This window comes from Argopecten irradians, chromosome 2 (assembly GCF_041381155.1).
Source record: "Argopecten irradians isolate NY chromosome 2, Ai_NY, whole genome shotgun sequence".
NCBI lineage: Eukaryota > Metazoa > Mollusca > Bivalvia > Pectinida > Pectinidae > Argopecten > Argopecten irradians.
This window is the reverse complement of record NC_091135.1, coordinates 16,791,152-16,812,436: the sequence shown is the minus strand read 5'-3', so window position 1 is coordinate 16,812,436 and position 21,285 is coordinate 16,791,152. Positions and strand designations below refer to the sequence as shown.

At 35.9% G+C, this 21,285-nt stretch overlaps 2 protein-coding genes across 2 annotated transcripts; one reads left to right on the top strand and one right to left on the bottom strand.

The window, feature by feature from the left end:
* Positions 1 to 1,220: 1,220 nt before the first annotated feature.
* Positions 1,221 to 5,542, bottom strand: LOC138316470 (uncharacterized). The gene is made up of 2 exons (XM_069258164.1): positions 4,807 to 5,542; positions 1,221 to 2,645 (listed from the first exon to the last, which is right to left on the bottom strand). The coding sequence occupies exons 1-2, from the start codon at positions 4,870 to 4,872 to the stop codon at positions 1,221 to 1,223; spliced, it is 1,491 nt and encodes a 496-aa protein (XP_069114265.1). The 5' UTR covers positions 4,873 to 5,542.
* Positions 5,543 to 5,698: 156 nt separating this feature from the next.
* On the top strand, positions 5,699 to 19,218 carry LOC138314633 (uncharacterized). The gene is made up of 9 exons (XM_069255069.1): positions 5,699 to 5,742; positions 6,035 to 6,670; positions 7,105 to 7,305; positions 8,526 to 8,927; positions 12,061 to 12,219; positions 12,612 to 12,985; positions 15,678 to 15,801; positions 16,437 to 16,516; positions 17,823 to 19,218. The coding sequence occupies exons 2-9, from the start codon at positions 6,070 to 6,072 to the stop codon at positions 17,874 to 17,876; spliced, it is 1,995 nt and encodes a 664-aa protein (XP_069111170.1). The 5' UTR covers positions 5,699 to 5,742; positions 6,035 to 6,069; the 3' UTR covers positions 17,877 to 19,218.
* The last annotated feature ends 2,067 nt before the right edge of the window (positions 19,219 to 21,285 follow it).

The following is a 21,285-nucleotide window of genomic DNA, read 5'->3' as shown; positions in this document are numbered from 1 at the left end:
ATAAGCCTCCTTCAGGCGGTTCCTCATCTGTTTGATGTAGACTGATGTCGGCTCTGTCCTTCCTGAAGTTCTGGTTAGACCAAAAGCAAGGTCTTCTGGCAAAAGTGGTTCTCTCCCAAACATAAGAAAGTAAGGTGAAAATCCAGTCCTCTCCTGTTTTGTACAGTTATATGCGTGTACCAATGTCGGAACGTGAGACTTTCAGTCCTGTTTAAGTGGGTTTTCCAGAGTTCTTAACATTCCAAGGAGTGTCCTATCGAATCTTTTGCAGGTTCCGTTTCCCATGGGGTGATATGGAGTCGTGCGTGACTTGCTCATCCCTGTTAGTTGACATAGTTCCTTGATAAGTTTCCCTTCGAAATTAGGACCTTGGTCACTGTGTATCCGCTGTGGGAGTCCGTAGTGAGTCACAAAGTTATTAAAGAAGACTTCGGCCGTGGTTTTTGCGGTGGTGTTCCTCGTTGGTATGGCAACCGCATATCTGGTAAAGTGGCCCACGATGACCAAGATGTTTCGAAATCCTCCTTTCGAAGTTTCCAAGGAGAGAAAGTCCATCGCGACCAGCTGTGAAGTGGTGTGTAAGAGCAATAGATTCTTACGTGGGCCTGTCATGTGGACAGGGATAACTCGACCTGAGTGAAAGATTTTGGCTGGTTAACCCGAGGCTTGCCGAGGGTTGATAGTCAAAATCTTTCACGAGGGTTGAGATATCCCTGTCCACCTGACTGGCCCATGTATGATTCTTTTTCTCCCATACTTTAACGAGAAATGGTAAAAATTCAGTCAACATGAACGTCGCTGTGCGTAAAAATGGTCGTCGCATGTATTGGTGACGTCGCTGTCTAGCGCGTGTGAGCTTTCTTTTCCCTACCCCGGTAAAGGACAGAGTTATCTAGCAATCTCGGGATAAACCTGTCAACTATGGGAGAAACATTGGGTAATGATGTACAATGATGTGGAATATACATTGGATGTTCTATTATATACAATGATGTGGAATATACATTGGATGTTCTATTATATACAATGATGTGTAGTTCTGTTATATACAATGATGTGTAGTTCTATTATATACGATGATGTGTCATATACATTGGGTGTTCTATCTTGACTCTGGATATACAATGTGTCAGATTTAGTTGTCAACAAATCTCTGGTTTGTAGATAGACAACAAACAAATTACAGACATGACCAAAACTTTGTGTACTTCAATCGATGTTTATTTAGCAGGAGCTAAGAATTCCCCTGGGAAAATATCAATGATAGTGTATCTGCTACAAGGTAACAGACCTCCACTTGCTAAACAATACAGACCTGCATCTGTCCCCCTGAGGTATGCCGCAAATATACTAAATCCACTGACGGAAGTTATGAGAACATCACAGTCAAGTAATGTGTAAAAGTCTAAGAGTTGCTTTAGGAAACCAGCAGTAGGGTCATTACCGTTCGATTGGTCAATATGTGTTAATTTTCCGGGACTGTCGATGATGTTTGTCGGAAAACGGTTTCTAGCAATGTTCTTGACTTGTTCTGCATCTGATGCAACGAAAATATCATAAGTAGATTTATCAAGCTTGTGTAAATAATCCCAAACTGCATCCAATTTAAGCGTACTTCGGGGATCATCTCCTAGCATAACCGGATTTCTCCCAACACGTAAATGGGCACACGCTATCTTAGGTCTTCTACGTTTGTTGCGAAACTTGTTCAAGGCATCGGAAAACAAAGGCGTTGGCTTAAACAATGACATAAATAATTGTCGGTATATGTCAGCATAATGTAACTTCGTTATCCATGGAATCTCAGTCCCAATGGTAGGTCTTTTCCTGAATTCTTCCGTGAAATCCCAATTGATTCGTAGAAAGTCGACATCATGTTTGAAATACGAGGTGACATCCAACTTTCCACGCAAATAAGGTCTCAGTGTTGTCGACTTGCGCGCACTAAGGTCCTGATATAAGAATGATTTATTGATAAGTATTGACTTATTGTAACGCCAGTCGAGAAGATTTGTGGGGATAAGATAATCACCGAGGGAACATGGCTTATCATGTTTAATGAGAAAATTCCGTTTGGTAAGGATGGCTATGACTAAGGTACTGAGAATACCAGAGAGTCGGTTAGACCATCCACCACAAACACCTGGATTAGCCTGACTGCAATCATACACTATGTATCTCCTTCTTTTATCTGTATTCATCAACTGTAAGGATTGCTCCAGAAGTTTAACCACTGAACAATTTTCAGTTTTAAATTTCTTGAGGAGTTTCTGAAACTGTTTTACTGAAATTATGTTTGGCTTCTGGCGTTTGTTCACTGATTTATTGTTCGCCTTCTTTATCTGAAGTCTTTTCAGTGAACTTTGTTTTGCATTCATATCCTTAAGATATTTCACTGAACTATTTTTTAAGTTTGTTTTTTGAAGTGTTTTCATTTTGGCGTTCTTTATCTGATTCATTTTGTGTTTCACAAGCACTTGCTTTGTGTTTTCTTTTTGATATTTTTTTGATGAACTGTTTTCCAATATGACTTCTTTATAGATAAGTGTATCGTTGATTATCATCCCACTGTTAATGACGTAACGAAACAGCATTGTAATCACAAGTAGTGACATCACACCTGCTATGATCAAGATGTACCGGTTCTGAAATGATAAGTCATAATTAAATTTTACTAGATAGTGTCGCTAACATACGGTAAAACATTGTATTTAAGTAAAAGATTTACACAGTATTTCAGATTTTTATATCCCTGCCTAAGGGTCAAGCAAGAACGGAGGCACGACAGCTGATTCAGGATTATCTGTTTGTGTTTTTATGTGAATTAATAAAACTTGTCTCGATATAATACGTTAGAAAAAAATAAGACTTGATATATCAAACATCATATCAAGTTAACATTTACTTTTTTTCACTCAAATTAATATCTTTTTATTGCTTTAGAAAAAACATGAAATAATTTGGTGTATTTGAATACTTTATTTCTGATGCTGCATGAATTTTGCATGGTATCAATTGTCATTATACCGTCACATCCAAGTTACAGCGTCAGAACAACACTAGATTTGACCTGTACTAAGATGTCTCCTCTCATAACATGAATGCTTTTATTTCCTAGTACTGTTATGGAATCTATCCCAGATCGGTAGCTTATGATAACAGAAAATCTCGCTTCATTAATTAATCATTATATGGATCCATCAATTGGACTGGGATTGGGATGGTCAATCCGAGGCTTGCCGAGGAGTGACGGCGAAAATCTTTCACTAGAAATAAGATATTTATGTCCACATGACAGCTACATGTTTTAGTATTGTTCTACCATGTTTGATCATTTGAATACTTTATTTCTGATGCTGCATGAATTTTGCATGGTATCAATTGTCATTATACCGTCACATCCAATTTACAGCGTCAGAACAACACTAGATTTGACCTGTACTAAGATGTCTCCTCTCATAACATGAATGCTTTTATTTCCTAGTACTGTTATGGAATCTATCCCAGATCGGTAGCTTATGATAACAGAAAATCTCGCTTCATTAATTAATCATTATATGGATCCATCAATTGGACTTGGATTTGGATGGTCAATCCGAGGCTTGCCGAGGAGTGACGGCGAAAATCTTTCACTAGAAATAAGATATTTATGTCCACATGACAGCTACATGTTTTAGTATTGTTCTACCATGTTTAATCTAAAAATCGTGACAATTTTGGAAACATTTTTATAGAGGCGCCATCATAAAGACGTCGCAATACTTAAAATCAGTGACGTCATTTTCTACTGTAAAACACAGTTATCTTTCCCTAGCAAACAAGGGATAACCTTGTCGGTTGAGTAAAAGTTATCTCTCTCTGAAGCGTACACAAAAGATGGGATCAGGTCCTGTCCTCTCGATAACTACCATAACACAGAACATGCCTGTGTATACATATTATAGGAAGAAGCATTCTTATAAAAAGCCAATTAGGCCAGTAAGTGACAATGTGTAATGCCAATATAAAACAGTGGCTGGGATTCTAGATACATGTGTTTATCTTAAAATATCGATAATAACCTGAATAAAAAATAAGCTTGAACGTAAGATTCATTCCTTGCAATTTACTTGTTTTTCTTTTATTATGTATATAGATACAGAAAATTGAAATCTTGAGCATACATATTTATATCACCAAACTAGTTCATTTAATACTTTTTTTTCATTTGAATATTTAATTCAAACAAAACGAATTGTTACATTGGTGAATGTTAGGTTTTACTTTCGAAAACTGTCTAAAGTTACCCTGTTTTATGTGATCCCTATATGGTTTACAGGATGAATTCGAAAGTAAGACTGCAATAGGCCGGTCTCGAAACCGGGCCTGGGGTTTCCTATCGAAAACGAATATAAGCCACGGCGTATTCTCGAGATTTTAGGTATTACAATAAATCTTAGCATTCTTACATATTAAATACATGGACAGAACATCCGCTGACTTTGTTATGTAAATTACGTCATTTTAATCCACCTAGAAGTCATGTTACGTAATAATAATATCATTCTGATAACGATCTTTTTCTTCTTCTTTTTTTCACTTTTGTAATTACCAAGCTACATTTGTTCAGGGTTTTTTTTCAATCACAAACAACGGCGAACCCTAACAGAACATAAAATGCTTGCTGCAGTGAAAACCTCTCAATTTGCTCGTCATTTGCCCAGTCGCTTTGGGACTTAATAGCATATGTTGATAACTGGACGTAGTTTTGAATTTACCTGAATTAACATCTTGATAATTGATTCAATAAGAAAGAAATCTACTTACATTTTTTACTTTAGATATCCTCATCTTGGTACAAAAGCTTATACAGGCGAGGTAATCTTGGTACATATCAAAATAATAATATCTTTATCCAAGAATTTTCCAATGGCTATTGATTGTAAAATCGTCAGAATTTCGGAAGTCACGTGTCTAAAATATAAACATTACTATCAATGATCTGTTTAACAATAGAAGGCGATGTTTTGGCCTGGCTGTCTCTCCAGTACTGTGGTTGGCTCTCCTCGTTTTGGTCATAAGTGAAACAACAGCACATGTTAAAACACAAGCGGCCATAGGTTGATCAGCTGAACACAATATCTTGTTTTATTCCCAAAATAGATTGACGATATTCTCCATGATCGCAATATTTATGTTATTTCAACGACGGAGACAGTCTTCCGTTCTTGAATACCATTAGTTCCTTTTTCTGAACTGTAAAGTTATCCGCTGATATATCTTACCTCAGACAAAATATACTTCCTTAATCTGTGACAGTGATTTACGCATCTTAATTTTGCAGGCTGAGTCATATTTTTAGTAATATGAATAATTATACGTATGTGATAAATAGTATGGTCATGTATTGCAATGTGTTCCTTTACACTAGTATTTAGATGATGAGCTAGGTAAGATAATATCAACTATAACAGGATATTTTCTAAATCTTACATCTTCAAATCGCATTATCGATGGTAAGTGGTAAATAAATACTAAATGAATAATATATGGTTTGCATTTGTTATTGCAACATACCGTTATGCTTACGGCAGTTCATGAAGTGACCCATATACAAATTTATATTTATTGTTTGATGAAATCGTTCTTTTATTTCGGTTACAAGAAACTCTTTGAATAAACTTTCTACCATTTCTCAATTTTACTTCCAGATGCAGCTTACACTCAGTCTCATCTGTTTGTCACTAGCACTCACATGTATAGGTAAGACGATATCAAAACAGGTTCAGACGATGATGGGTTCTGGTGGGATTCTGATTCAATACGCAAATCGAAATGTCGGTAGTCACTGACGAAAAGAATTGATCATTTTTCTGCCTGACAATTAAGTTACCTTTTGGGCCTTTATAACTTTTTTGGCAAATTTAAACACCTAAAAGTTGTCTGTTCATATTTGTATACTATAAATTGTTGTTAAATTGTTGTCTATATAATCATGGTTTTGTTATACTATGTATGAATATTTATTGACAATCAATAAGCCAACTTATTTCAGACAGCGCCCCAGCCAATGATACAGCAGGGGAGGGCATGATTGATATAGCAGCTGGCGTCCTTGACAATTCAATGAACGACACCATTGAACTACCAAATTCAAATAGTCCATTCAACAACCAAACCGATGTTGTTCCGTCTAGTATCCATGGCGACACAGCTCAAGGTGAAAATGGAACTGACGTAGCCACTGGAAATCAAATAGACATAGAAACTGGGAATCAGGCCGAAACAGCTCCAGTCGGAGATACAGTGGACATAATCCCAGACCAAGGCAGAGAACAGGTTCTGTCTGCTAACCAAACTAAAAATATTCCAAACACTGGTCAAATCGATACAGTTCAAACTGGAAATCAAGTAAACAAGGTTCCATTTGATGCTCAAGTTGACACATTTTTAACTGAACGACTAATCGACAGCGTTCTCGATGGTAACCAGGTAGATTCCATGCCACCTGGTGACCGGACGAACGCGGGAGTGAAAAGTGCTCGAAAACCACCAACACATATTGAAACACCAGGAAGTGACGTAAACACACATAATAGTGACGTGAACGGGCTGAAAGATAGGTTGTTTTCAGGACCATATCCCACTGTGGAGGAAATTAACTCTGATAAAGAGAAATTCTATGATGCAGGTATCTAAAGTACATAAATAAATCGTTCTCTACCATCATTAAATATTTAGACGTCAAAACCATAATCATAAGCCCTAAACAAAAACTTTAATATTTTCTTTTCTAAATGTCGTTATTTGTTAATGTTCATATATTTTCTTGACTTTAGTGTTTAATTTCAAATTAATTGCACACCGCACATAGCTTGTTTTGTCATCTCATTAAAATGTTGCCGTTTCACGTTTTTAATACTATGATGAATGTCGTATTATTATTTAGGCCAATAGCGTTTTACCATTATCATAAATCACAGTAAAATAATCAAGTACTTCTTGTATATATAAAAACGAATCTCCGTTCAGACTTTATTTTCTAATTTAAAATTATGTATATTTTATTTTGGCACGTAATCAGAACGTGTTGGTAACTATGACATCGTTAACTATTTTCTTCAGCGATTTGTAAAAGGTGTAACCCGGATATAACAGTACGAAATTCCTGTTTTCTGAAGCACCCACGTGACTGCAGGAAATATATTCACTGTTTTATCCAGAACGATAAATGGACAGCTTTTATAATGCGCTGTAGCTTCGGAACCTTCTGGTCAGATGAGGATAACACTTGCCAGTTCTCTCACATGGTCGACTGTCATACAGGTATCGTATATAATAAAACTGCCTTACAGTTATCGTACAGTTCATATAATAATACTGTGTCATACATGTACATTATGTTATAAAATTGTTATACACGTATCATATAACATATAATTACTACTATCATATGAAATAGTATTACCTAATATGTATCATGTATGATAGAACTGCAATATAAGTATCATGTAAAATATCATTACCATACGGGTATTATATAAAATAGAATGACATAAATTTCTATTAAAAATTGTTATTTTTCTTAAAGTATTTCAAACATTGAGATCAAAGAATTAGTTTTTTATTTTGAGTCGTTCGTATAAATAATGATAACACAAATGAGTTATTTTGCATTATTTCAATATAATATTGTAATTTGATTATAATATTATGATAGTGAGTTATGTCATTGAAAAACTTAAAATTCCAATTAAATTTAACAAACCTTGACCTAATTTCAATGGATTAAAGAGGCAGAAGGAAATATTTTCTTTGTAGAAATTTAAGTTCAGATATTGACCCGATATGAGTTCAATATTTGTATATGACGCATATGCTTCTGTTAAGTCATAATGTAACAGATATAAAAACCTTGGTTTTTATTTTATCATAATGAGGAAAAACGGTATAAAGCTAGTATATTAATAATCCGAAATAAAAGGCCAAAATAAATAAATTCAAAGTAAAATCAAAATCATTTCTATGGAATATATATTCAGCCACTATAGGGCCTTCTTCAGTCCGAAATAACACTAACACAACGTGTTTGTCTACATGTTTGTTTACATCTATTGTGTGCAGGTACGAAATGTCTCGGCCCATTTGATGTTATTTTATCATATTATTACTACATTTTATTTGTTCTCATAAAGAAGAAAAAAATGTATAAGTGAAATCAATTTGGACAACGTTGTTTTTACCAATAAACAGGTTAAAAATTTATGTAAGGCTACAAAATTATTTAATTCTGTATATGCAAAATATGGAATGATCTACCATTGCGGATGGGTATTGATTGTGACGTCATGTGTTTGCGAGCGTAACGTCATACTTTTCAGAGAAAACAAGGTGAGTTTCACCCAAAAAATAATGACATCACATTGGGAGACCTATCCGTAAGGGAGGTAACTATGTAATATGCAAAAACGAAATATCTAATCATTGAATTATTTTTACAAGTATTTATTGAACAAGAAAATATTAAAATAGTTGGTTTCTTTCAGATCTGTGTAGAAATCCCTCCCTTACCTCGTACGACAGTGGTCTGAATGAGAACTGTCGAGCGTTCTGGTCGTGTGAGAGAGGGCATTCTGTGCCTCTGTGCTGCGAGAAGTATCACTCCTACAGGCATGGTCAGTGTGTTGAGGACAGTAACTGTACCACTGCATGTCCGGAGCCTTGTCAAAACACAGATACCACAGCCTACCCCAATGAACTCAATTGTCGCAGCTTCTATGAATGTCACGATAAAAAGTCCAAATCTATGTGCTGCGCTGACGGTCAGTCCTATATGAATGGAACATGTGTAGATGATAGTTTGTGTACCGTACCATGTCCCGTGGATGCTTTCCAACTTGAGAGGGTGGAGAAGACCACTGCTACAACAAACCAGCCTTCACCAAACCGTGAGTAGCTGTACAAAGAATCGGTTAGGTTCTTCATAGATTCCATATTCTTGGCCTTCACTTTGATACATTCAAGTGTCCCGGGTCATTCTGAAGGTTAGCGGCATAAGCCGGTGGAAAATATCCCGCTGTAAACCACTGCATGTCATAAAATTCTTGGACTATTTACATGGACAATCGTTGTCTTTGTTCGGCGTAAATACTAACCCCCGCAAAGTTGATTCGTAGTTTCTTGTTCCTTATTCCATTACTCGTTCGAGTCCCTGATTACTAATTCCAATTCTAACAACTAATTAACATCAAAAATAGTTCAAAATACATTATTATGTAGCACATTAATCAATTTGACATTTTAATTACTCATTAAAGGCCAATTACTTATTCAATTCATTGATTACTTATTCAATTTTATATACTTATTCAGATTATAAATGGTTGCAAATGTATTATTTGGTATTCTGATGATCAATTTAAAGATGCTCCACCGCTGACAAATGAGATTTGTTCACTACTAAAACAGGAGCAAACGATTTAGAATTTTTCTTCAGTTACAAAGGTTACTTACTTTACACCATAACTATCATTGAAAAGTTCTACTTCAAATTAGAATTATGAAAAATATTTAATTGCATCCCGAAAAGAAATCTATGGTGCTATATCCTTTATGGAATGAAGTACTAATTACGCATGCACCAAATGCGTAAAAAATTATTTCATTTTATTTTTTGTGTTAATTAGGCATATATATATACGATTAAACATCAATTATTGTTTAAATAATGAATATCATTAAGCTCTGTCGGCAGTGGAGTAATCTTAATTTTTTTTATTCGACACTAAGTGGAAAACCACACGATGAAGAGGCTGTTGCGTCTCTCTATCTAGTTTCGCTGTCATTCCTGACAGTTAGTCTATATAGGTTGTCTGATTTGCCTGAGAGTTGGGTCTTCGAGATCGAGATCGGGAGAGAGAGAGAGAGAGAGAGAGAGAGAGAGAGAGAGAGAGAGAGAGAGAGAGAGAGAGAGAGAGAGAGAGAGAGGACATTAAGGACAGATTTACCTCTACGCTGAATATTGCGAGCGCTGGTATCATTACAGAGGCGTGTTTACTATTCAGAATGACAAGCGCTCGCGAGCGATAACGGGCGCTAGCTTCTGAACGGACGTGCACGCGTAAGTCTATCTATTGAGTTAATCCTATGTGACGATTTGATTGAGCAAGTAAGTCCTTACTAACAGAATGGGACTTAATTATTGGTATATTTTAAAACAAACAAAAAACGACACCAAAACATACAACTCTTTGTGAAATACATAGTTTTAAACATCATAAGCTAAAAGAGAGAGAGAGAGAGAGAGACATGTTGTCCTTATTAAAATGTAAGCTGTCACTCAACCCCCTACTTCTACTTCAAATACGCTCTGTTTATGATTCTTCAATACATATAGTGCCAGAACAAGTACAAGGGAGACCACCATATCAAATGCGCGTCCGAGTACTCGCTGCTGTTCAGGATGACATATTTCTTGTCGTGCAAGCACTTACGGGGAACGTTCGCCATCCTGAACAGGCCTCAGGTGTCATTGTTGGCTAAGCGTGTTTTCTGTTTTGAAAAACTGCCCAATCGATCTATTACTTTTTCTCTAGGTCCACTCTTTTTGCATTTCTTTGAAAAGAATGCAGACCGCGAAAGCCATGCTTCTAAAGGGCACAGTGAAGGAGGTATTTATGGAGGGCTGCGCACACAGCTTTTATTCTATAATATTTCTGGTCCGTAAGAAGTTTGGAGCTCGGTGTCCAATTATATTTCAGTGTTACTTCAACAGGCATATATATTATCTCATCATAGCTTCAATGGGTGGGCCACCTTATGAGATGCCTATACACTTCCACCTCGAAGAGGTCAGCACAGAAATCCCTCCGTTCCAATTGCAACGGGATGTACATGTATTCTACGTCCGAGCAATGCCGCCTTCTTTGGTCTTCACGAAGCTGCAGCAGGTTGTCGTGGGGTTTCTGAACTCTGGGGGAAATGATGTTCACACCTATTTTGATTATTCCCTCATGCTCCACCTAGTGTGGGAATCTTAAGAGCAGAACACTCGTCTAGTCCTGAAACTGAATCCCGAGAGTTTCCCTTCTTACAATTTCAGGTTCAGAGTATTGCCTTTCCACCGTTGGGGAAGTTCGTTAAGGTCATATATCTTGACATGACTTTCATCAGCTGTTCCCTTGTCCAGATTAATTGGTTCTCCAGTTTTCTGGGTTATCTCAACGCTCTGGCAGATGTAGACCCCCCTGGGGAGACTTTATATTAGATTGGATATGTTCCTCCTCGCGAACTGGGTACAAGCCATTAGGAAATGGGAGGTTTTGGGGAGAGGGGGAAGGGGTGTCCAAGCCAGCTCCTACCATAATCTGGTCCACGGATGCGTGTATAGTAGGGTAAAGGGCTTACCTCGATAGCCATTGCCAGTAGGTGGATTGATCTGGGGAACAGCTTTCAGGGCACATCGACGTGCTGGAGATGCAGGCTGTTATGTTGGCTTTGTATGCTTTTTTGGAAGATTCTGAATTACAAAATGGTTTGTGATGCTATGAGCATCTCTGCAATTTAATGTCCTGGCAAACACTATCTATATGCGCTGCCAGCCGGTTCTGACAGAATGATCTTTCTCTGGATTGGGAGAGATGCATGCTTATCCTGTCCCTCCATTCAACCTAGTGAGCAGGATTTTGTAATTTTATGGAAACCCATCCTTCTGTTTCCTCTCATTTCCTTTAGTCTGTGAGGGAGGGACACAAAACTTTGTTACTCTCGTTGCGAACGAGATTGGTTGCAGTAGAGAGACGGCATTCTCAAATCTTATGTTTGCTTGGGCTACAAGGTAGCGTAGCATATTTTAATAAGATAATGTCATTATATTGCATTTTGAACAATTTATATGTACATTGACTTTTATCGAATAAATGATTTGGTTTGGTATTATCAGTTTAAAATGTAGAGACGATATCTATAAGATACTATACCATATTTTACGTTTTACGCGCTGACATCCTAAACATCCTACACCATTGTCCTCGGTGTTTGTAAGCTCTAATTTACAGTGAAAACCTCCTATTGGTGTTTTAGCAAGCTGTTCCCTCGAAGCTGTAGGCGAAGATAAATTCCAGTTCATCGGAAATACCAACAAGCACCACGTAATGTCGTGTCCTGGGAATCTTTTATTTAGTGTTAAGAAGTGTACATGTGACTTTCCCACAGCAGATGTGTTGGACACTCTACCAAGAGGTAATTTATCATAAATAAATATGTACATCCCATGTGTATATGACCTCAGGTGCCCAGGAAATTACTTAGAATTTCGTGACCCTTCCATCCCAATGAAAATGGGTTGAATTCACTTAAGTTTACTTATTTATTAATTTGAAATATTGTGTAGTTAGTATTGGAAACTTTATAAATGAAATAGTTGGAGTTTAATACTTTTATACACAAGTTGTCTGGTTGTACTGTGTCATTATATAGCTCCATAGGGTTTGAGTGAGATAAACGTTAAAGAGGTCTTTATTGTAGAACAGATTTGTGATATAAGCAATATGTGACACGAACAGTATCATATAGAGCTTTTAATATAGAACGATTCAAACCTTTCAGATTTCGATATAATTTGTATGTTTCAGAATGTAAACCGGAAGTTTGTATAGACTTTGAGCCGCATATGAATCCTGTTAAAGTTGAGAATGATAAAAACGTTGACATCAGCGGGGGCCGTGGCCATTTTAATGGCCTGTCATACCTAGCAATTCCTTTGTATTCGTTCAACGAGCGCTTCTCTAAGAGAATCAATATAAAGATGTTGTTTAAGTCAACTCCCGGAAAAGGACAGGATCGCCAAGTTCTCATTTCTAATTGCCGAACTGAAATATCGTCAAGGAATTCTCGACTCTCGCCTTCGTTAGCCATTATCATTGATAAATCTGTTGGACAACATTATGTAATATTCTTGGGAACAACAAAAAACAATGGAAATGCTAGTATCGCCCATACATTCCAGGTAAGTTGCCACGTCAACAACAAAGAAAGATCAAAATGCTATTATCGCACATACAGTACAGGTAAATTCTTTCATCGTCAATTGGGATGAATGTTCGTGTTCATGTATTGTATTGTAGCGGATTTTGACTGAGTTGATCATCGGTGACAGTTAACTCAGCGGTAGATCATTCGGCTAGTGTTCGGAGGTCCCGGGTTCGAATCCCAGTCTGGCCGCTACATGTTATTCTCTCTTGTTACCAACTTGGCGCTAAGCTAAAATACCCACGGTGGTAGTATAAGGGTCTCGTGTGTCTGCGAGGACGAAGTCTTTGAAAAAGGAGGAAGGAGTGTAGCGGGACTGGACTGGGTCGATCACCGGTGACCAGGTAGCTCAGCGGTAGAACATTCGGCTTGTTGTGGCAAAGTTTCCGGGGCCAAAGTTAATATTGAAAAGTCAGAGGTAATGTGCATTGGGTGTGGCATTTTATCAGCAGAAGAGGCAAAGAGTTTCCAAGTCAAAATCCTGAATAAAACAATACTTATACTTGGTGTATATCTGGGTCCAGATTGTAAAATTTGTGAATCACTGAATGGGAAGGTAAAATTAATTTTATGCGTAGGATTTTGACGTCGTGGTCTCAGAGATATTTAACAATCCAGGGCCGGGCTACAGTTATTTCTTCCTTGTTACTTTCAAAATGTTGGCATGTATTGTCTGCTGCTACTATAACCGAATTACATAAAGTTCAGATAAAAGAAATGTGCTTGAAATTTCTCTGGAACAATGGTAAACATTTTGTTTCGTATAAAACGATCATAGGCCTGAAAGGTAAAGGTGCAGTTTCCCAACATTGATTTGAAATTGAAATCTTTCAGAATTAAATTTGCATTTAGATTTTTGAACAATGACAATATATTATGGAAAAATACCGGAAAATATTTCCTATCTTTAGTTGGGAAAATGAAATTAGGTTGATCTTGTTTTAACTGCAATTTCAAGCGTTCGCAGTTGAATAATATACAGATTTTTATTAAAAAATGTTGCTTTCTTGGATGGATATATTTAATTTTCTTAAATATGAGGAAAAAAGTGATTATATGTATAGCCAGCCTGTATTTTTTAACCCGCTGTTTCAATATTGTGGAAAAGAACTGAACAGTAGTGTGTTTATTCAAGCGGGTCTTGTCCATGTGAAAGATTTTACTAACGAGGTACTTCCAAGTTTACTTCCAATAGAATCCATTGTTGAATTAGTTCATGAATATTATCCAGATATCCCAAGAAAGAATATAATCACTGAGTAAGTAAAGGTAATCCATAGTTTCCCTGATAAAGTCCTCACAAGTATTCTCAATTACTGTTATGAAAAAACATGTGCCGTAGATCCCGTTGTTACGCTACAAAGGCCTGACGGCACGCGCGTGTCACCACGATCCACACGTGATATTTATGCGGTACTGTTGAGTGGGACATTCGTTGCACCTGTTGCCCTACAGTTTTGGGGAAGTAGGTTTCCGGATGATCAGATCGAGCGCGTATTTAGTATAATTCATGCCCCAAATTATCCAGTCGAAGTAGCGGAAGTGCATTTTAAGGTTGCTCATAATTCTATATTCACGCGCGATAAATTATTTAGATGTGGAATTTCGGATACGAATGTATGTCCTGTCTGTAAACAGGCAACGGAAACGTTATGGCACTTGTTTTTAGATTGTCCCAAATTAGATGAATTTTATGTGTTTTTTAATAATTTTGTCAAAAAAATTTTTTCTGGTACTAGTGATGAAAACAGAAATGGTATATAGACTGGCATCGTTTGATGTTGCTTGGATTTTATGAAAAGTGGAAGAATGTAAATCATCATGTTGTTAACTTTACCTTACGATTTTGTGTTTTTAAAAGAAGGAATATTGTCATGTGCAATGAAGGAAATGTGGATATTATCATTTTTTTTCAAAATCACGTTCAAACGTTTTGTTCGATATATTTTTCATTATTTTATAAGTACGCATAAAAGAATTTTTTTTCATAAAGTATTTCATCTCTTCAAATGATATTATCGTACTAGATGACTGTGATATTCAAATTATTTTTTAAAACTATTTACGAAGTTGTGAGTCCTATGATTATGTATTGCCTGTATTTACAGTATTAGTGCAGATGCTTCTATGATTATTTTTAATTGTTTGTTTTGTGAGGAACCTCGGGGGACCCAACCCCCGGCACCCTATTGACGGGAAAAATAAAATTATTTTTATCCTTGAAAAAAAAAACCCCACATTCGGCTAGTCTTCGGAGGTCCCGGGTTCGAATCCCAGTCTGGCCGCTACATGTTATCGTCTCTGTATCGAATATTTGTTGCAACTAAGCCATCATCTTTAAAATCATATCCCTGCCTGGATACACTTCAATGAATTTGTGACCGGATTTGAAGTATAGAAACATTTTAGATACTCTAGAATGGTTTTTTTTGTTTTGTTTTTGTAAAAAGTAACAAGAACAGCAAAGGAACATCTCGCTTTACCATAAAATATAGATTTTGTGTGTTATATTCTATTCAAAATGACGTAAAACAAATAAAAATGGGCGACAGTGATAACAATCACAACAACCCAAAAACAATTGATTACTTTAACGATAATAAAATTGTAAATAAATAGAATTAATGATAAATAATTCAATATAATCAGAACATGTCGTTCACCAACAGCCTAACCAATGGACCAGTCTGGAGCTTGTGTTTAATGGACAGAGACTAACGGCCACCACAAATACTATAGACTACGACACCGGGGCGTCCATAGATAGTCAGTTTGACACCAAGGAACTTACAGGTATGTATTGGAGCGTCCATAGACAGTCCGTTTGACACCAAGGAACTTACTGGTACGTACTGAGGCGTCCATAGACAGTCAGTTTGACACCAAGGAACTTACAGGTACGTACTGCGGCGTCCATAGACAGTCAGGTTGACATCAATAACTTACAGGTACGTACTGGGACGTCCATAGAAAGTCAGTTTGACACCAATGAATTTACAGGTATGTACTAGGGCGTTCATAGACTGTCCGTTTTGTACCAAGGAACATATAAGTGTGTACTGGGGCGTCCATAGACAGTCGGTTTGACACTAAAGAAAATACATTTGCGTACTGGAACGTCCATAGATAGTCAGTTTGATACCAAGGAACTTGCTGGTATGTACTGGGGCATCCATAGACAGTCAGTTAAACACCAAGGAAATTACAGGTACGAACTGGGGCGTCCATAGACAGTCAGTTTGACGCCAAGGAACATACTAATACGAACTCGTACTGGGGCGTCCATAAACAGTCAGTTTAACAAAATAGATATATAAAGAAATTCATCTTATTTATGTTTCAATCCGTATCGTAATCAGAGTTTTTCTATTCCTTTTTCCCGGCGAGGTCCACTACATAACTGATTAGAGACTTTCGTTTGGCTTCAGGTGAACTCAAAGTGGGGTTAGAGCCGTTAAGGATAGGTAAATGCCTTGACAGAGATGGTTTCCATGGTGAAATGGATGATGTGAGTATCTAATACCACAGTAGACTTTTCGGAAACATTTGAAATCTCCAGCTATTGTAAATAATTTAGATTTGAAACAACCAGGTTAATAATGTCTTAAAAATACAAGTTCTAATGTATTTCTATAATACATGTTTCTACACAATTAAACCTAAATATACGTTAATTATGGATGTGCCGATGTTGTGAAAGGCTTTTGTTTATGATGTTAATGAGTGACAAGTTAACCGTGTCCTCCTTTGTTATTGATCAGTTCGATTGTATGCAGTTGTTGTAGTATCTAGGTAGGAGGGTTAATTTCATGATTCCCTCTTATACCGCACCTTCTGACAGGAAACACACAACACAATGATTTTTATTTGTCAGAAGCGTATAGTAACTAAATGTATAATTACCATTGGCATCTTTCTTAGCAAACGTAACATTAAACACAGACCTATGTAGCATTTAAAGTCCGCAATGCATAGTTGCTAATATTCACGAGGGTTTTAAGTTCGTTTTTGGTACCTCTCGATTTTTTTTTCAAAATCATGGTTACTGTATACATAATGCAGTTTGATTGATAAATAACGTTTTCGAAGGCTACAAAGATAATCCGCGAAAATAAACCCTGTGAATAAGTTTCAAACTGAAACTCGCGAATTTTATTTCCTTAAAATTAAACAGCTATACAGTACTAAGCAAAGCGTTTCCCTCAGGTACGCGTGAATGCTTACAGGAAAAAGAACGTAAATATTGTCAACATTCTGTGAAAATGCAACACTTAGAGTTATATGTGCCGTATTTTTCCTACTCCCGGATCGAAAAAAGTTTTTAATATGTTATTCGCCACCAAAATTTAACTACATTTTGAGAATTACAGTACTTTCAATGCATAGGTTTTTAATTTTAAAGTACAAATAAGAGCTGTAGATAATTATTGGCAGTACTGCTAAAAATCAGTATGTTTGAGTCAATAGTAAAATAATATGAGTACCTACGGTCAGACCATGAAGCCAAATTGTTGTCTACAATTTCATTTAACATTTGTTTAGTGTTAGTAGTAATTTTAAAGTGATTTCTGCAGGTATGTTTCCATTTAAACATGTATAAGGCATAAAAACAACAGTTTTACAGTACATAATTTCTGTGTTATAACTTACGTTTATAAGGTATATGAAGCTATTTGAATGATTTTCACAACTTAATTCCTCAAACATTGTGGTATTCAATAGATTAATGAAGAAAAAATAGCATGTCAAACTTTTTGCCAAGTTACAGCACATATAAATTTAAAATACAACATGTATTGCTGTTTTCATTCCAGGTGTGTATTGGTGACTGTTTGAATGGCAACTTTGCTGGGGGCCCTTCTGCATGAACAGTTTGAATAATGTCATGTAATATATCATGTAATTGGAAAGACTTATGATATATATTCAAATTATGGTATGATATTAAATCTTTGATATTCCCGAAATAATATGTTTCCAATGACAAAACCGATGTACCCAGGGTAAGATTAGCAGAGAATTCGAGTTATCAGAGATTTCGTTTTATTAGATATTTCGAGTTATCAGAGGATTCGAGTTATAAGTATTAAGTTTTTGAATATAAATTGAAAGTATTGGTCAGGGCCATATCCAGAACACGATCCTGTGTTAACGACGTTAAGTTGTGTATGATAATATAGTTAAGTTTATTAATTGCATTTTATTTTTAGTTTTTTTTAAATAAAATAATTATTTAGTGTTATTGGTTTTAAAAAGCCACTTAGCGCACTGTTTGTCTGTTTCGTAATTTGTTTTTCAAATCCATGGCCTTTCACTCAAATAGTAAATTCAATTATGAACGTTTATCTTTTGAAAATATACATTTTCAAAAAAAAAAAAAAAAAAAAGATAATAACAAAACAAAAAATGAATTAAAAAACCACAATGAGAATAAATAACCAATCGTAGATTTTGTTGTAGCTTTCTTAAACCACTTCTATATGTTTGTAGTAATTTTTATAGGTTTGTAGTAATTTCATGTGCCCTAGCGTCGTATTTGCCGCAGATTTCCTTAGAAGTTCACAATTCGTGTAAATCCGACCCCAAAATAAACATGTGAAAACGAAACTTGTTTTATTCCGTTAACGTTCTTGCAGTGACTCTTTATTGGTCTTTGTGCAGCAGTGACTCTTTATTGGTCTTTGTGCAGCAGTGACTCTTTATTGGTCTTTGTGCACCAGTGACTCTTTATTGGTCTTTGTGCAGCAGTGTCCCTTGCCTTAAATTTGAAATTATGTTTCTTCATTGTAGGCTCTCTTCTGGCAATGATGAGATTTAGTTTCCTAGTTGATACTGATTTTTTTTTTCAAATGTGAAACCTGTTTCTACGGCATAAATGTTTACATATGTTGGGCAATATCCATCCACATGTTATGTTGCTCATTTGTGCGATATTTCATTATAATCCTAAGAATAGGATTTTATGTAGTAAACATAACTTTATATCATACATAACAAACTCGTCTTTAACAAAGTTAAATTTAGCTTGAATACCTTCTTAACCATAGAGTGTGATTATTGTTACATGCATGCAGTGGTGCTAAAATTAAACTTAGGTCTAATGAGCATTGGTATTTTTACCTGATTAATTAAATACGCCAAGTGTGTATTATACGTACGAACATCAGTGTGAATAAAAATGTTTGTTCAAATTATAATTGTCAATTTATGTTCTCGTATTCATCTTAACAATGTAAACATTATTTTTGTTTTAATTCCAATAAATGTTTTGTATATTTACCTTTGTTATTTATTTGCTTCATATTTCAATAGTCAGTCATTTTATGGCCAAGTTGAGGTGGTAGACAAAAGACTTAATACCTGCAAAAAGACAAGTACCTGACAACTGCTCAATAAAAGATTCAAAATAGAGTATTAACATAAATAACATCTTAACCACTCAGTCATCGCGGCCCTCATATCTAATCAAAGACTATTTAGGTAATGTCTAATTAGTATCTGCAGTCACTAGAAAACAATAAGATTATGTTCAAATAAAACAGAAAATATTTCCCCAAATACAAACGTATTAAGAAGTAGTGCTGATGTGTTCGTGACTATGATGCAGGTTGATAAGGAGAGAAGAAAGCTTCTTTGACAATAGTCTGTGTACCTTGACGGTCCTCCAGTGGTCGTTCTGTTGTCGCCACCGTTATTTTTTAAAGTTCTATTTATATCGTTACTCTTTTAGATTTTCCGTAATCATTTATGTTTTGCTCATATTTCGTCTTTGTTTATTCTTTATGAAGTTCGGAATGGTATCTATGGTAATTTTGTTATTTTGCATAGAAACATGTCAAAAACTCATTTTCTTGAAATTTAGCATGTCACATAACAGCTACTAGTAACTTGAATTAACAAAAATAGCACTAGTCTTAGGTGAATGATTCCGTTGGTGAGACACTTGACAAAACCTGATGTGCGGAATTAACCATGATTTACTCGTCAGATAAGGTTTTAGTTTTTTTTCATAAAATAAATATATACATAAATCAGATGAATATTCCTTTTCTGTTCTGTTAATGATAATGATTTACTTGAATAAACAGTATGACTGTGGTAATATAACGTGTTTATGAGTTAATTGATACAACGCCTCATTGGATGAAATCTTTTTCAGCGAATGAACAAAATTTAATTTCCCAGGCAAAATGTCGCATGCAATTGCACAGGCAAAAGTGCCACACATGAAATACACGTTTATCATGAGTAAAATTCATAGGTGAATCATGCGAGAAACACAGTTGGATTAATACTATTATTCTATTATGGCCCTTTCCCTCGGGAACAGTTCTCCTATAGTGTTGTCTCGGGAGGTCTAGTCCCCTCGTCTTCGACTCAGGGACCATACCTCGCCAGACAATACTATAGGAGAACAGTTCCCTCTGGAAAGGGCCATAATAGAATAATAGTATTAATCCAACTAAAGCTTTATACAAATAAATAACATTAAAAGTATAAATTTAAAATGCCAAAATAGCTTATAAGTTATTAATGTACCGAAACTGCTCTCGCTTGTACCGAACGACTTTGTAAAACTCTGCACCGAAACGACCTGATCAATTCTGACTTCAAATTATTTCATATATTCATGGTAGTGTATTACTGCCTAAACATTTTGAGCATGAACAGTTTTATTTTGCATGTCTATATTTATTTTGTAATGTTGCAACGACACAATCTACAGTACTGTACTGTTTTTAGCTTGACTGATGCCGATACGAGTGACAGCAAGTGGCTCGTCATTGACTGCATGTATCACTATGGCGGTTAATCATAAAAAACCACGTATGGCGATTCCAATTAAAACTGTTCAGCTGACTTACAACGGGTTAGGCCCTATATGCCCCCATCCATCACAACTTACCATGTATTGTTCAGCTGTTATTCAACCGCGTGCTGCTGTCAACGTTCGTCAAGTCCGTTTGTCAGCGTCCTTCCGTACCGGAATGGTGCAATTTCCGAAACGACATAATCCGGATAGCACATACCGGAAGATATACCGACATTTTTTCAATAATGAGATTTAAAAAAAAATAATTCTTTGTAACTCATCTTTAAGAATTATTTTTTTTAAAAGTACCAAACTTAATTGACTGAAATAAAATCAGCAAGTACAATTTTTGCTATAAATAGATATATCCGGAATACACTTGGTTCCAGTTGTTAGAATGTTTAGTGACGTCAGAAACGTCACTGTTTGGTGCAAGCCCGGGATCCCATCCTATCTCGATGGAA

Coding starts and splice junctions, on each gene's coding strand:
- LOC138316470 (XM_069258164.1), bottom strand. CDS start 4,872: ATGTACCAAGATTACCTCGCCTGTATAAGCTTTTGTACCAAGATGAGG. Junction 2,646..4,806: donor GGATATCTAAAGTAAAAAAT/GTAAGTAGATTT, acceptor TTATCATTTCAG/AACCGGTACATCTTGATCAT.
- LOC138314633 (XM_069255069.1), top strand. CDS start 6,070: ATGATTGATATAGCAGCTGGCGTCCTTGACAATTCAATGAACGACACC. Junction 6,671..7,104: donor AGAGAAATTCTATGATGCAG/GTATCTAAAGTA, acceptor TATTTTCTTCAG/CGATTTGTAAAAGGTGTAAC. Junction 12,220..12,611: donor GTTGGACACTCTACCAAGAG/GTAATTTATCAT, acceptor TGTATGTTTCAG/AATGTAAACCGGAAGTTTGT.